The sequence below is a fragment of the Micromys minutus genome (assembly GCF_963924665.1).
Source record: "Micromys minutus genome assembly, chromosome: 3".
Classification (NCBI taxonomy): Eukaryota; Metazoa; Chordata; class Mammalia; order Rodentia; family Muridae; genus Micromys; species Micromys minutus.
Window position 1 is genome coordinate 8002334 of NC_137972.1, and position 14448 is coordinate 8016781.

The window sequence follows — 14448 nt, forward strand, 5'->3', positions numbered from 1 at the left end:
AAATCCAACCGCCACTGCTTCCCCAGTGCTGGGACTAAATTGATTCAAAGTCAGCAATGGGTCCTATAAATCAATTAAGGTTTGACTATTTTAATAAATCCGTAGTCCACTCTCATGTGATATGGAGAAGCCTATACATTATTAGGGAATACTAGACAAAACAAATATAGTAAAACAAATTGGCCAGGCATAGTGGTACACACCTATATCCTCAGCACTGAGGAAAAGGAGAAAAGCGAAGGCCAGCATAGCCAACAAAGTTTTAGGCCACTCTTCAAAAAATACCCATGCCACTAAGTAGAATTCAAAGTACAGACTCAAAAGCTTGATTTCTTCCCTTTATAATTATACAAAACATGTTTTTTAAATGCTTTTTAAATTCTTTGGTATTAATCATATGTAGCCTAGACACTCTTTGCTCAATTTCTGAGTGCTAGGATCATAACACCCAGGTTGCCTCCTAATCTTTAAAGCATACTCATGATCTGTTGCTTAAGTGATGTAATTTCCAGTATGCCCACCTATGCTTGTACATGACAGTTAGAAGGGAAGCTGAACAGATTGAGAGAAGCTCAGAGTGGACCTGGGTTCAATTTCCAGTACTAAAATGGCAGCTCACAAGTCTATGTCCAGAATAAAACCACCAGGTACACAGAGTACAGACAGGCATACAGGCAAACACCCATACACACACAGATAGATAAAATTTTAAAGGGGCTGGCTCTAATCCCTTCGAATTACACGGGCTGGCTACATGTACCAACCCTGGCACCATCTCTCAAGCTGGTTGAGTTCCATCAGGGCAACTGAAGCTTCCCACGAGAGCCACAGGAATGATGCCAGTTCCCAGATACTCTCCTCTCCAGTGCTAGAGCCTTGTGAGTCAGTGTCCATTTATATATTTCCACTACAGCTTTAAAGGGTTCATTTCTTCAAAACACATCTAGAAATAAACTGAAATCCAAAAAATTCATGTAATCCTAGCAAGCAGAGGAAAAGTCACCAATTCCTTTCATGATGAAAAAAAACTTATTTGTAATTATAACTAAATACAATAAAAAAATGAAAAAGAATGGCAAAACCAACCCCTCCACGCTGACCATCTACATGTATGGAGCGAATGTGGTCTGCCAGGTCTGGGCTGGAGTTGAAGCACGCCTGGCACTGGTCCCAACAACAGTTATAGGCAATGTGCTTGCTTGAAGCAGTAGTGCTCCCTTGTCCGTTCATCATGGCTGGAGTTGAACGTCCACTGGAAATTGTGCTGTCTATGTCCATTAGAGTACTGCTGATGCTGCAAGAGAAGAAAGAGAAAGGCTGTTACTGTTAGACATGTAGGATCTAACAATATGGATTACATACAACACACACACTGAGCAAACTCCCCATCCCACTGCAATGCTTTGAGATTAGCTGACAATAAACCACAAGGTAAACATACAACAGTGCTTTAAAACCAAGCACAAAGCTGGGTGGGGTGGGCTGAGGCAGGAATGTGGAGACAGATTGAAAGTGAGATCCACTGTGAATGTTTTAAGGGAGTGAACAGAGGCTGGGATATGGGTAATGGCAGAACATTTTCTTAGCAGAATCTAGACTAACTACTCTACAAGTCAAACCATCACCACTGCCCCAACACACACACACACACACACACACACACACACACACACACACACACACACACACACATGCACACGGGGGGGGGGGGTGTCCAAAGGGAGTAACTGAAGTTACCATAACCTAAATAAGTCTTCTCTAGCCCAAGAAACTGGAATTTTAAAGTCGCACTTATTGAAACCCCTAAACTAATAAGCTGCAGTCAGCATTCCCTGGATCTCCCATGTCCTAACCAAGGCCTTTAAGATCTGGGGAGGCAGTAAACTAACTCCTAACTCCTAGGTGGATACCTCCCATCATGTTGTAGTCACCAAACCTGACCCAGAGGGGAACCTGGTTCCTCCACTGACAAGCTGGAGAGAGCTGAGCACTTGTGTGGCCCCGCCCACCAGGCTCAGTCTGCATTTCTACCAACACCTCAGCACCCGCTGTTGACATTCTAAGGTCTGCCAACTCAGGGTCATTTCCATAAAATCCAGGGAATCCTCTAACCCTGAGCACTGGGCACAGCAGGGCAGCCAACTGCCTGAAGCCCTTACTAAGAGCTAGCTCCCCACAACTCTGAATGAAGGCCTGCCAGAGACTCATTCTCTGATTTAGTAACAAGACAGATACGGGCTGGCAGACAATCAGCCAAGCCCTAAAGATTTTGAACCTATTGGAGGGGATCCTCTCCACCTGCAGGGCTGCATCCTAAGGCCCTCAGCTCAGTCATCCCTGACTATGTGCACTGACTAAGAGCACATGAGGATGGGTATTTCAGTTTTGATTTGAGACCTTTTTTCCTGGGAGGTCGCCTGCAGATCAGGCTAACCCTAGCTCACTATACAGTACATACAGCATGACCTTAAATGCTTCCTGATCCTCTGGGCTGCCCTTACCACTACTGAGGTAACTGGCATTGTCTACCATGCACACTTGTCCTTCATTATTCATTTTTTTGGCAGGGTTTTAGTTTTCTGAGACAGAGTTTCTTTATATAGTCCTGGCTATCCATGTAGACCACTTTGGCTCAGAGATACTGTCTCTGCCTCCCAAGTGCTGAGATTAAAAGTATGCTCATCCCACCACCCCCACCCCCACCCCACACTTTTCTATGTACACTTTTCACTATATTATGTCTCTGTACCACCTGGTCCCCAAGGATACTTGGAAGGCACTGGGTTCTCTAGAAGTGATTTGAGAATCACCATATGGATGCTGAATTCAGATTTTTTAAAAAAGATTTGTTTGTTTATCATATTTAAGTACACTGTCTCTGTCCTCAGACACACCAGAAGAGGGCATCAGATCCATTACAGATGCTGTGAGCCCCGTTGTGGTTGTTGAGATGTGACAGTCAGTGCTCTCAGCCAGTGAGCCATGTCTCCAGCCCTGGACTGAGATCTCTTTACCACTCTGCAGCACACTTTGGTTGTTTTCGAAGCCAACTTTCATGCCCCTACCTCCCAGGTAGTCTAGGGAATTTCCAGTGGCATCTTAGGGACTTACTTTGAGTCTTTAGATCTATGAATGGTAGATAATTATTCATTTTGGGGGGAGACACAACCGGCAGGGGCTGGGTCTTCCCTTCTACCCTGCAGGTCCAGCTTCTGCATCAGGCAGGGCGGAGAGCACTTCTAGCTGCTAACACCCCTCATCCATCCCCCAAAATCATCTGAGACAGTCTTGCCATGCTGCCTAGGTTGGCTAGGATTAAAGTTTTAAAATTCATCTCTATCCCTCCCAAGGACTGAAATGTCTATCAGTCGGTTTTAGTTTGAGATCTTGCTACTGATTTGGGGGGTTTTGTTTGAGACAGTCTTATTGGCCCAGGCTGCCTGGGACTTGCTCTGTAATCACAAACAGCCTTGAACCATCAATCATCATATCTGGCTCCTCACATTTTCATTATAAAAAAGCTCAAATTGGTGGTAGGTTGCCTCCAAAGCAGGTCCAATGTCCAGTTTCCAACACCAAGTTAATTAAATTCAGCTTCAGACCAGAGTATACCACTGCATTAGTAGAGTGTGTGCCTATTAATTATAAAGACCTTGGTTTAATCTCCAGGACTAAAAAAGTAAGCAAAAAGGTAAAAGAAAAAGAAAATGGGAGGTGGGGTGGGACTGCAAGATGGCTCAGTGCAGGTAAAGCCTGATGACCTGAGTTCAGTCCTCTCTAGCCAGTTGTCCCTCTGCCCTCCATATATGTCCCACATGTACACACATGCCAGCATGCACATACACACACACACACTCACAAAATAAAATGCAATTTTTTTATAGAAAAGGGACTAGAGGCATAGCTCAGGAGATGACTTGCCTATGCATGAGCCTGTGCTCATATCTGTAGCACCACATAAACCATGCATGATGGTAGGGTAGGCCAATACAATCCCTGCACTTGGTAGGCGAAGGCAGATTGTTAGGAGATTTAAGATCATCCTCAGCTACATAGTAAATTAAAAGAAGCAATCAGTTTACAACTGTGCCGGCATGGTACTTCACACCTGTAAGCCTAGCACTTGAAAGGCAAGACAAATTAACTGGAGAGCTGAAGGACATAACTCAGTAGTGGAACATTCATTTAGCATGTTCATGAGGAAGAGAACCAACTTCTGCAAAGCTGCTCTGACCTCTGCATACATGCCTTTGCACATGCACATAAAATAAATTAAAATGTAACAAAGTCTAAAAACCTGCCCCCCCAAATCAATGCTAATAAAATATCATCTTCACTTTTATTATGTGTTGGGGATCCATATAAAATTCCATCTGAGGAGAAATTTTCAATCACTACTGGAAACTCATAAACTGTTTTAATTCTGAATACACATAGCTGTACATATTTATGGGACAAAGTGACGTTTCACTATCTGTGCAAAGGGGATGAGCAACCAGAGTAATGAGCATCCCCAGAACTTGAGACACGTATCACCTGTGGTCGCATTTACGATAATCACTGTGCTGTGCAGGAGGGAACACAAGAATTTATTCCAACTGCAGCACTGTACCCCGTAAATTGTTTTTAAATTGTATTTTCTCAACAGACATCAAAATGTCCACTACTGTGAGAACAGCACTTTTATATTGAAGAGCTGAAACCCACTGTGTTCTGAGTGGGACAGGAAAGGATTAAGGTACTATGAACTTAGCATAAATGCTTACTCCAAACCCTTCAAGAACAAATGAAGGTCCTGGCTTGAAATTTCCAGCAAGAACTTCCCTAATCTCTAAGAGATCAGACTTCTTCCCTTGCACAATATTTGGGAACCCTTCAATTCACCTAATCAGTAGGTACGAGGACTTCTGCATGTGTGGTAAATATCTACAGCCTATAAAACAAGGATTCCAATATTCTCATTTTTCAGGATAGTATACAAGCCACCTGGTGTGACATGCCTGTAACCCTCAGGCAGCAGCAGGAGGGATCACCAGCAGTTCTGACCTTGCATTGAATTGTCCATCTCTGCCAGATGCAGAGCTCACACCTGCAACCCTGAGTGAAAAAGGATGACAGGGAAATTTCAGAAAGTTCAAGGGTAGTCTCCTAGTTAGCTCCTGTTGTCCACTGAACACAGACAGTGTCAATCAAGTTCCAGACTAGTCTGAACAGTGACAGCCTATCTCAAAGAGGGAAGGGGATAAACAGAATGAAGCAAACACAAGACCCTACACATCAAATGAAAATTGCTTAAACTGGAGGCAAGTATAGGTCATCAGAGTGAACAATATAACTTTTTAGTTGGGTTGGGTTGTTTCTGGACCCAGGTCTTGTAAAGTATCCCAGACTGGCTTTGAGCTTAGAAAAGGAATGAGCCATGTGTTACAAATCTTCTATCTTGCAACCTGTTTAGCAAATTGTATATAACCTAAGACCATACAAAAGATCCTGACTCTTAACTGCTAAAAAGGAAAACATCATGTTGGTAACCTATAATGCTGCCACTTACTGCTCTAGCAAGGGATGGTGTTTTCTTTAGTATCTGTTTGCACTTGGGTGGCAGAGATGGGTGGGCATGAATCTGTGAGTACAGGCTAGCCAGAGCAACATAATGAGACCTGTTTCAAAAATAAATAACTAAAAACTCAGAATAAGGGGCTAGAGAGGAGACTTAAAGTAAAACATATGGCTGTTACACTGAACTAGTCATAAAAATTATAAGTGCATTAACAATCACTAACCTAAACCAAGAAATTATTACTGTTATTGCTCTAATTACATCTAATTATCGCAGTAAAACAGCCAAAATGAATTTTTCTAATCAAGATGAAGAAAAGACTACTATCTATCCCCAGTGACTTCTCTAGAGAAGACCCAGCAGCATTCACTAAATTGGTCAAAGGGGACTTTATGCAACAATGACGAAATGGATGCAGTGTGGAGAACAGGCAGGCTGCTTGCCTCTACGGTGTCTCCACACTGCAGAGTTGTTCCCCAAGCAGACAGCCCTTCAGCACTACTGCACCCACCAACAGTGGATGCACCTTACTCTAATACAGCTACACAACAGTTTCAGAAGGCTGCAAACACCATGCCTAAAAAAGAGGACAGTTCTTACATTTAAAGAAAAGCTGCCAGGCCAATGATGGCTCACTGGGTAAAGACACTTACTGTAAAAGCCTGGGCTCCTGAGTTCAACCCCAAAACCTACAAAAAAGTTAGTTGGAGAACTGACTCCCACAAATTGTCCTCTGATCTACACACAAATGATTTAAAAAAAAAAAAAAAGGTTTAAAGTCTCTTTAAAAACTACCACTAGGTATTGATCATGCCTGTAATCTCAGAACCCAGGAGGCTGATGCAAGCTGTCTGAGGCCAGCCTGGTGTATAAAGTGAGTTCCAGGTTAGCCTGGTCTAACTGAGACCTGTCCTGTCACCACCCTCCACCCCCCCAAAAAAGGTGGGAGGGAACTAAAGCTGGCCCAGCAGTTGGATTCCCAGTACCCACATGGTGTCTTACAAGTGTCTGTAACTTTTGTTTCAGGGGATTCAGCCAGTAAGTTCTATCCCAAACATCAACACAATGGAAAGACTCCAACAACTGAATACACACCCCAAAATACATGAAGAAAAAAATTAAGGATTCTTATGACCCTAGCACAAAGAAGGCCAAGGCAAGTGGATTAACAAGACCACCCCAAAACACATGCTCACACACACAGTGGCCAGAAAAGCAGAAACTGGGTTGCATTGTTTGCACTTGGTTTCATTTTGGGGGGTAGGGTAGGGGTGGCCGTTTTTGGTGTCAAGATCTGGATATATTAGCCTCTGCTGGCCTGGAACTCAAGTAGGCTAACCCAACCTGATATTTCCTGGATGATCCTCCTGCCTCTGTCTAACAAGTAATTAGATTACAGGATGCACCACAGCCCCAGATAAAGTGTAGAGTTTAAAAATTTGTTTTGTTCATAAGTGAAAAAGCAATTAAATGATATAGGAGACTAAACTAGAAACAGAAACGGTTTACAGAGTACTACACATCACTCAGTTAAGAGCACTGGCTACTCTTCCATAGGCTCTGGGCTTAATTCCCAAAACCATCATCACTCCAGTCCCAGGGTTCCCATGGCACCAAGCACACATGTGGTGCAAATATAAATGCACACAAACACCCACACACATACACTAGATAAAGAAAACACTTTAGAGGTAGAGCTAGCTCAAAGAGCTCTGTGGCTTCCCTTCTGCTCAGATCAAATCTAGGAGAAACCAGCCAGTCTACAGTGATGCCATATAAATTACTCAGTGTTGAAGGTGAACTGAAACTGTGCTCCATGCTGAAATGGCATCATGGTTCACTGCACTACCAGATTCTCCACCGCATCTTCCACCATTAACAAATGACAGGTAATATACACAACCTAGCACCTAGCATTCTTCACTTTTGATTAGTCAAGTTTGCTGAGCTAGGTGTGATAGGACTTGCCTGTAATCCTAACACTGGAAATCATGTTGTGGTACAAGGATCAGGAGTTCTATGCTAGCCAGACAACATAGACCCAGTCTTAATATAAAATATTATTTGCTAGGAGCTATGGGAAAACCTACTTTGAAATTAGACTAAAAGTCAACATACATGACAGATCAAGTAGGAAATATGTTGTCACCCTATCTTCAAAAAAAAAAACAAAAACCTTACATAACAAGCTGCACTCTCTCATAAACACATACAAAACCAATCTTTAAAAATATTTAGTTTAGGGCTGGAGAGATGGCTCAGCGGTTAAGAGCACTTACTGCTCTTCCAGAGGCCCTGAGTTCAATTCCCAGCAACCACAGCCATCTGTGATGGGATCTGAGGCTGAGATCTCTACAGCTATAGTGTACTCATATAAATAAAATAAATCTTTAAAAACATGCTTAGTTTAAAATACTTTTAAATATGCTTTAACCTATTTCTTAACCATTTTATGCAACACATCATTTAATCAATTTAGAAGTTAGTCACTTATCACTACAATACTTCTAATATAAATAAGGCTGGAGAAATAACTCATGTTAATCCATGGGCAAACTCCAGCTCCAAGGGGTCCCAATACCTTTGATCTCTGAAATCACCTGCACCCTCAAGTACAGATACACGCATAACTACATTTAATTAAAAAGAAATCTATTTCAAAAACAAAAATATCTAAGGCATGTCTGGAAAGGACACCACTGAATCAAATAATCTAATAGCAAGGCCTTTCTAGTTAATTGCTTTTTCTACAACAAGAACACTCATACTTAAGAAATGTGAATAAATTTTAAGCATAACAGATTAACTCAAACGTTTAGCATATTTTTTTTCTTTTAAGAGAGGGTCCCTCTGTCTTAACCCTGACTGTCCTGGAATTTACTCTGTAGACCAGGCTACTGCCCCAGAGTCCCGGCATAGAAGGCATATTCCACCACAGCTTTTCTAAAAGTTTTCAAAGCCTGAAAAAGTAACCATTCCAACAGAAACAGTTCAGAGGATAAGGTAAGGATACTGCTGTCACAGGAATGCCTCAACCTTTGAAAAGGACTTTAAGCTAGCTACTGTATCTTCCCATCAATGAATCACAAAACTTACAGCCCCCTTCCAGGAGATCAGCACTGCAGCTCACACCTGCAGTCCCATTCAGGTGACTGAAGGCTGCCCGAGTCCGAGGCAGGCCTAAGTTATAGTGAATATCAGGCCAGTCTAAACCAGTCAGACGGTGTCATCACACGGTATGGATCTTTTCCAAACTTAATCCAGCTCTGTATCACAACAGTCAAAACCAACAAGAGGTATTTCAAAACCATCAAAGCTACAATCCAATTTCACTAGTAAGGATTCCTCACGCAGGTGAAATAATCGCCACAGCAGCATGTTTAAAAGCATTAAGAAAGCAAGAATGGGCAGTGAAGTGACTCAGCAGGTAAATGCATTTCCTGCAAAGCCAGCTGCCCCGAGTTTGATTCCCATAGATCATACGAGATGGAGGGAACCTCCTATCGAGGCCCCCTTGAACTTTGTAAGTGCACATGGTATACACACATACACCAATAAATAAATCTTAAAGAAAAAAAGGAAGCAAGCATACTTGTCTTAACCTTATCAAGGACTTGATACCAATATTATTCTTCATTAAGTTATGTCAAAATTGAATATCCAATACCAAGAGAAACCAAATTACTGAATTATTGCTTAACCAGAAATTCACTGTCCCCTGAGAGTAATGGAGAGGGTGCGGGTGGAGCCAACTCTAGGACACATATCACTTATTATTTCGGGTTAATTATTCTAGGACAGAGCTGCAAGCCACTGCAGCCACACCTTCCTCTGCCGCAATGGACTTGATTCCCCTCCCCCAACCATGGTGTGGATGGACAGCTCCCCAAGGAACACCTCAAAGGTCTGACTGCAGGTGTTCCCAGTCCAAGCTTTCTCTGTTGTCCAGCAGAAAGAAGCAGACAGATCTCATCTGTGTTTGAGGACAACCTGGTCTACAAAGGGGGCTACAACAACACAGCCAGGTCGTCACAGAGACAGAGTGCTCCCGCAAAGGAAAAACAAAACCCTGCAGGCTCAATCTCACAGCATGGACAGCATGACCAGCCAACTTCCTGCCCCTGCTCCCAATGCCTTCCTGCACGCTGCATGTATTTTCCGAGCCAGGATGGGTTTTATTCTTTCCATCCCACCCTACCCTACCCCTGCCCTACAACTATAAACCGTAACAAGTCCTTCCTTAAAAATGAAATAAAGTTAACTATTCCAAGTCTTCCGAAGGAGTAATGGAGTTGTGAACCTTGTTTCACACCCAGCTGCATATCAACAAATGCTGTTTTCAGTGAGACACTCAATCTTGTTTCCATATGCTTAATGGAAGTTAAAATAACCCCTCCCGTGCATCATAACATGAGGAGGACGTGCAGACATGTCAAACACGGATGTGCACACGTTCACACTAGCAGTTGGTAGGTTGTCATCAATGAAACATATACTGCAGTGAGTAATAGCACAAGCTTCACTGATATTTAGAATTAGTGTTTCTCAAGAGCAGACATGGTTTTAACTCAGAGTAACAGCTTCCAGCAGCAGAGAGCAACCCCCAAAGTAGGGACTTCTTCCCCAACCACACCTACAGGTTTCCTAAGGAGCAGCCTGTTTCATACCCATTCAGAACACTTGTGGCATATATGGCAGGTCCTGCATTTGGGAGGCTGAGGATTTCTGTGAGTCCCAAACTTGCCTGGACTACAAAGTGAAACTCTGTTGTAATGAATGTTGGAGAGAGAACAAGTATTCACTTATCTCGGTTTTAAAGTGTCAAAAAGAATTCCTGAGGTTTTTTTCTTTCTTTTTCAGTCTGTACCCTTATCACTAACTAGTAACATGTTCATTGTTCTTGGAAAGATTTCCTAAAGACCTCAGAATGCTTTAACTTAAAATCAAATCAAATCCAGGGATGATGCTGTGAACTCTATCCAGAGGCAAAGGTAGGTAAGGTTCAATTCTCAATTAAAGGCAACTGGGTTATATTAGGCAAACATCTCCCCCCAAAATACAATTCAAGGGAAGAAATCACTACTGGCTTATAAATTCTAATCATCAAAACACTAGCAGATGGTCAAAAGTAAATGCTAATGTACTTTAGAAACATATTAAGCCTGAAATTCTTTTGTGAGTACATTAAAAATCAACTTCGATTATGAAATTTTACAAGACAAAGCAATCAAAAATTAGAGCAGCAACCAAAAAATACTACATTTCCGTATATGTTCTACCTAGAACAAGCTCTAGAAAAGCGACAATTCCTCCAGACACCTCCCCCATACATGACTTAAAAAAAAAAAAATCACCAAGAGGGCTGTGACTCCCACATCAAAGTATCACTGTATAATGCCGTTTTGGGTTTTATCTTTTTGTTTTTGTTTTTTTTAAAGTAAGCCAAATCATAATTCTTTAACCTTCATGGCTGTATCTTGTGACTCCAATTCTTTCTGATTCGGCAAAGTTACTGTATGGGACATCAATTCAAATTCACTGTTCCTTTCCATAATGGTCGACCAGATTTGATGACCAAAACTCAAATCCCCTGAGATAATATTACTGACATGTGAGGGACCTGAGAAGCAGTGATTAAACATAACTCACCAACAGTCTTTTTTTTTTTTTTAAAGTAAAGCAAAGCCAGAGTTGGGGGTCTCCTCCCTGCACAAGTTAGTTCTGTGAGATCCAAGAGACCAGCCATATTGGAAAACACTTGTCAATTACAGTTCTGACAAGTCTTCCCGAACACCGATGCACGAAGCTAACCTTGAGTACCGAGGTGTACACCAAGGGCCTCTGGAGCTCAGCTGCAGCGTCTAGGCCGCTTTGGGGGCTGTCTCCGGGATAGAGTCGTCCTTCGGTCCGAAAGGAGAACCGCGCGCGGAGGGAAGGAGGGTGGGGAAAGGAGAGTTGAGGGGGGATGGTGAGGAGTTGGAAGCCGCTCAGTGGCGAGAGAGGGGCGCGGCGGCCGCCCGGGATTTCCAAGTTGAAATCTGGGGAGGAGGGGCCGAGAATGGGGGGGGGGGCGGGGGATCGCGGAAAGTCCCTCGGGTCTAGGGTCCCAGAGTCGGGGGCAAGGGAGATCCTGGCGAAGACGTTCCCAAGGCGAGAGGGCGGGCGGGGCTGGGGAGAGGCAAGAAACGGAAAGGACCGTGGCGAGAAAGTCTCCTTGGTCCCCTCGGCAGTCCCGGCAGTCTACAGAGCAAGGGGATCGCTGCCAGAAGGTCCCCCCCGGCTGGGCCACGGGTCCAGGCGGTGGGAGGGGATCGGGCAAGGAAGTCAACTCAATGGGGACCAAGAGAAGCCCCCTAGACAAGATCCAAGGGGAGTCCCCTGGGTCCCCTCGGTGGGGCCCGGGAGGAGTCCCCTAGACGGGATCCACGCAGAGTCCCCTGGAATCAGGAAGGAGTCCCCTGAGTCCCCTCGACCGGGTCCGGGAAGAGTCCCCTCGGTCAGGTCCCGGAGGGGTCCCCTCGGCGGCGCACTGACCTGTCCTCCGAGTCCATGCGGCTCAGCGGTTCCCCGTCCGACGACATCTCCAGGCTGCCCCGCCGGCCCCCGGAGGTCGCGCTGCTCCCGCCTCCCCCAGTGCCGTAGCCCTCGTCGCCGCCGCTCGACACCACGCTACTGCTGCTACTACCGCCGCCGCTGCCAGGGCCGCCCGGGCCGCCCCGCGGTCCCTTGGGCTCCTCCAGGCCCTCCTTCCCGTCCCCATCGCCGCTGCTGCTGCTCGCCGCGCCCGGGCTCAGCGAGCGCGTCTCGTCGCCGCTGCAGCCGCCGCTGCTGCTGCCCACCAGGCTCTCGGCGCTGCTCTCCTCCTCGGCGCCGCCGCTGCTACTGCCCTCATCCTCGTCGTCCTCCTCGTCCTCGTCCTCGTCCCCGCCCGCCTGGCTGGCGCTCTCGGGGCTCGGTTCCGACATGGTCTCCGCCTCGCCGCCCCCCGCGCCGCCGCCCGCGCCGCCGTTCAACAGCAGCGCGGCCACCGCCTCTGCCTCCGCCTCGTCGTCGTCCTCCTCCTCCTCTTCCTCCGGCGGCTCGGCCCGGCCGCGCGCCGCGGGCCCGGGGCTGCCGGGGGACAGCGGGCTGAGGCGGGAGAGCTCCTCCAGGTCGGCCATGTCGGTGAGCGCGGCGGCCATGGCGGCGCCTGCTGCTCCTCCGCCTCCTCTCGCCGCCGCCTCCTCTCGCGGCGCGCCGCCTCGCCCCCGCCCCCCGCGCGCCCGCACGCCCCAAACTCCTCGCGGCCGCCGCAGAGCGGGAGGAGGGCCCGCGGGGATGCGTCAGGCTGCACACGCGCTACGGAGCCCGCGCGGGGACACGCGCCGGAACGCGCGCACTCACGCGGAGGACGCAGCGCGCCTGCGCGGCGGCCCGCCGCCGCCACTCCCCCGGCCAGCCAGGCCCCCCTCTAAAGAGTTTCTCGGGGCCTTCCCACGCCTTCCCGCGCCCAGTGGAGGCGGGACAAGCCCTCGAAACCCGAAGTCACTGGGGATTTTTCACAGCCCTGTACCATCCGCTCAGAGTAGGTGTGGGAAGGTGTCCTGTAGAAGGGAGCCCTAAGTGGAGCAAGAGTCTGGCTTCCTGAGCGCTTGCCATACTCAAAAGACAGGCCACAAAAATGTGCAGAAGTGCAGAAAGTTAAATAGTTTTTTTTTTTTTTTTTTTTTTTTTTTTTGAGGCACAGAGCCGGCGTCCACACCGCGGAGGCATAGTCCCCACTCTCAACCGGGCCTGCTTACCTGTCCCGATGTCCCGACGACCCAAGGAGGGCAGCTCAGACGAAGCGGGCAGCACTTTGGCTCAAGATCCTCGCAGTTTTTAGTCCTGCAGCTTAGAATAAAATCTGAGGTGAAGCTGTAGGCAGGCTGAGTCGGGGTGTAGCGCTGGCTCGGCCGTTGAGCGCTCTAACCGCTTTTCCAGAGGACCCGGTGCTCGGTTTCCAGCACCCACATGGCGGCTCACAACTGTCTAAGTCCAGAAGCTCTGACTCCCTCTCCTGGGTTCCCTCCCAGTCACGTGGGTGGTGCACACAAGTACCAGACCTAGAATTGGCTACTTTTAGTCCCAGCCCTCGGGTGGCCGAGGCAGGAGAGTCTCAGAGATCAAAAGGCTAGCCTGGTCTATATAGGGAGTTCTGGGTGGGTCAGTGATAACGCTGTGAAACCCTGTCTGGGAAAGAGAAAGGGAGGATGTGCAGTAAAACAAAGCCAGACAGGAAGGAGAGATTACTACTCAAATTAGTGAAAGGCTCCTCCTTAGCCTCAGGCAAAAGTCCCTTTCCTTTGTGAAGTTTGCAGTAAGGAAGCATTTCATCTTCCTAAACTTTTCAGTAAGGGAATGCTTTGTAAATAAGCTTTTGTAAAAAGACCTTGAGTTTAAGAGGAAGGCTAGCGGGGAGCCCAGGTCACACCCTGACTATTACTGCTCTGGAATGGGAAGACAGTCTCAAAGAGAGCATTCCCTCGGGGGCGTTCTTAGTAGCTCCCCCACACACACACAACGAGAGAGAGAGAGAGAGAGAGAGAGAGAGAGAGAGAGAGAGAGAGAGAGAAGAGAAGAGAAGAGAAGAGAAGAGAAGAGAAGAGAAGGGAGGGAGAGAGAGATTCCCCCAGGTAGAGTACTTTCATGTTTCTAGAATTCACTACCCTGATAAAAAACTAAAAACAATAAGAAACAATGCATAGCCTACCAAAATAATCGCAGCACCTAAGTATAAGGGTAGAAGCATTGTTGCAACTTTTTTTTCCATAAGAAGAAATATTTATTTACATCCTCAATGGACTAAAAGAGGTTTTAGATGTCACAATTAAAATTGTATGCTTTCAAAAATATCGTATCATCAATGC

At 46.3% G+C, this 14448-nt stretch overlaps 1 protein-coding gene across 2 annotated transcripts in view; it reads right to left on the reverse strand.

Annotated features, from left to right (window-relative positions):
- Positions 1 to 12767, reverse strand: part of AEBP2 (AE binding protein 2) — a 33822-nt gene extending 21055 nt beyond the window's left edge. For both annotated transcript variants that reach the window (XM_080913981.1, XM_080913980.1), the window contains exons 1-2: positions 12095 to 12767; positions 1087 to 1294 (exon numbers count right to left, since the gene is read on the reverse strand). In XM_080913981.1, the coding sequence (XP_080770107.1) occupies positions 1087 to 1294; positions 12095 to 12741 (855 nt within the window). In that variant the 5' untranslated portion in view covers positions 12742 to 12767. The remainder of the gene's footprint in view (positions 1 to 1086; positions 1295 to 12094) is intronic.
- Between the last annotated feature and the right edge of the window lie 1681 nt (positions 12768 to 14448).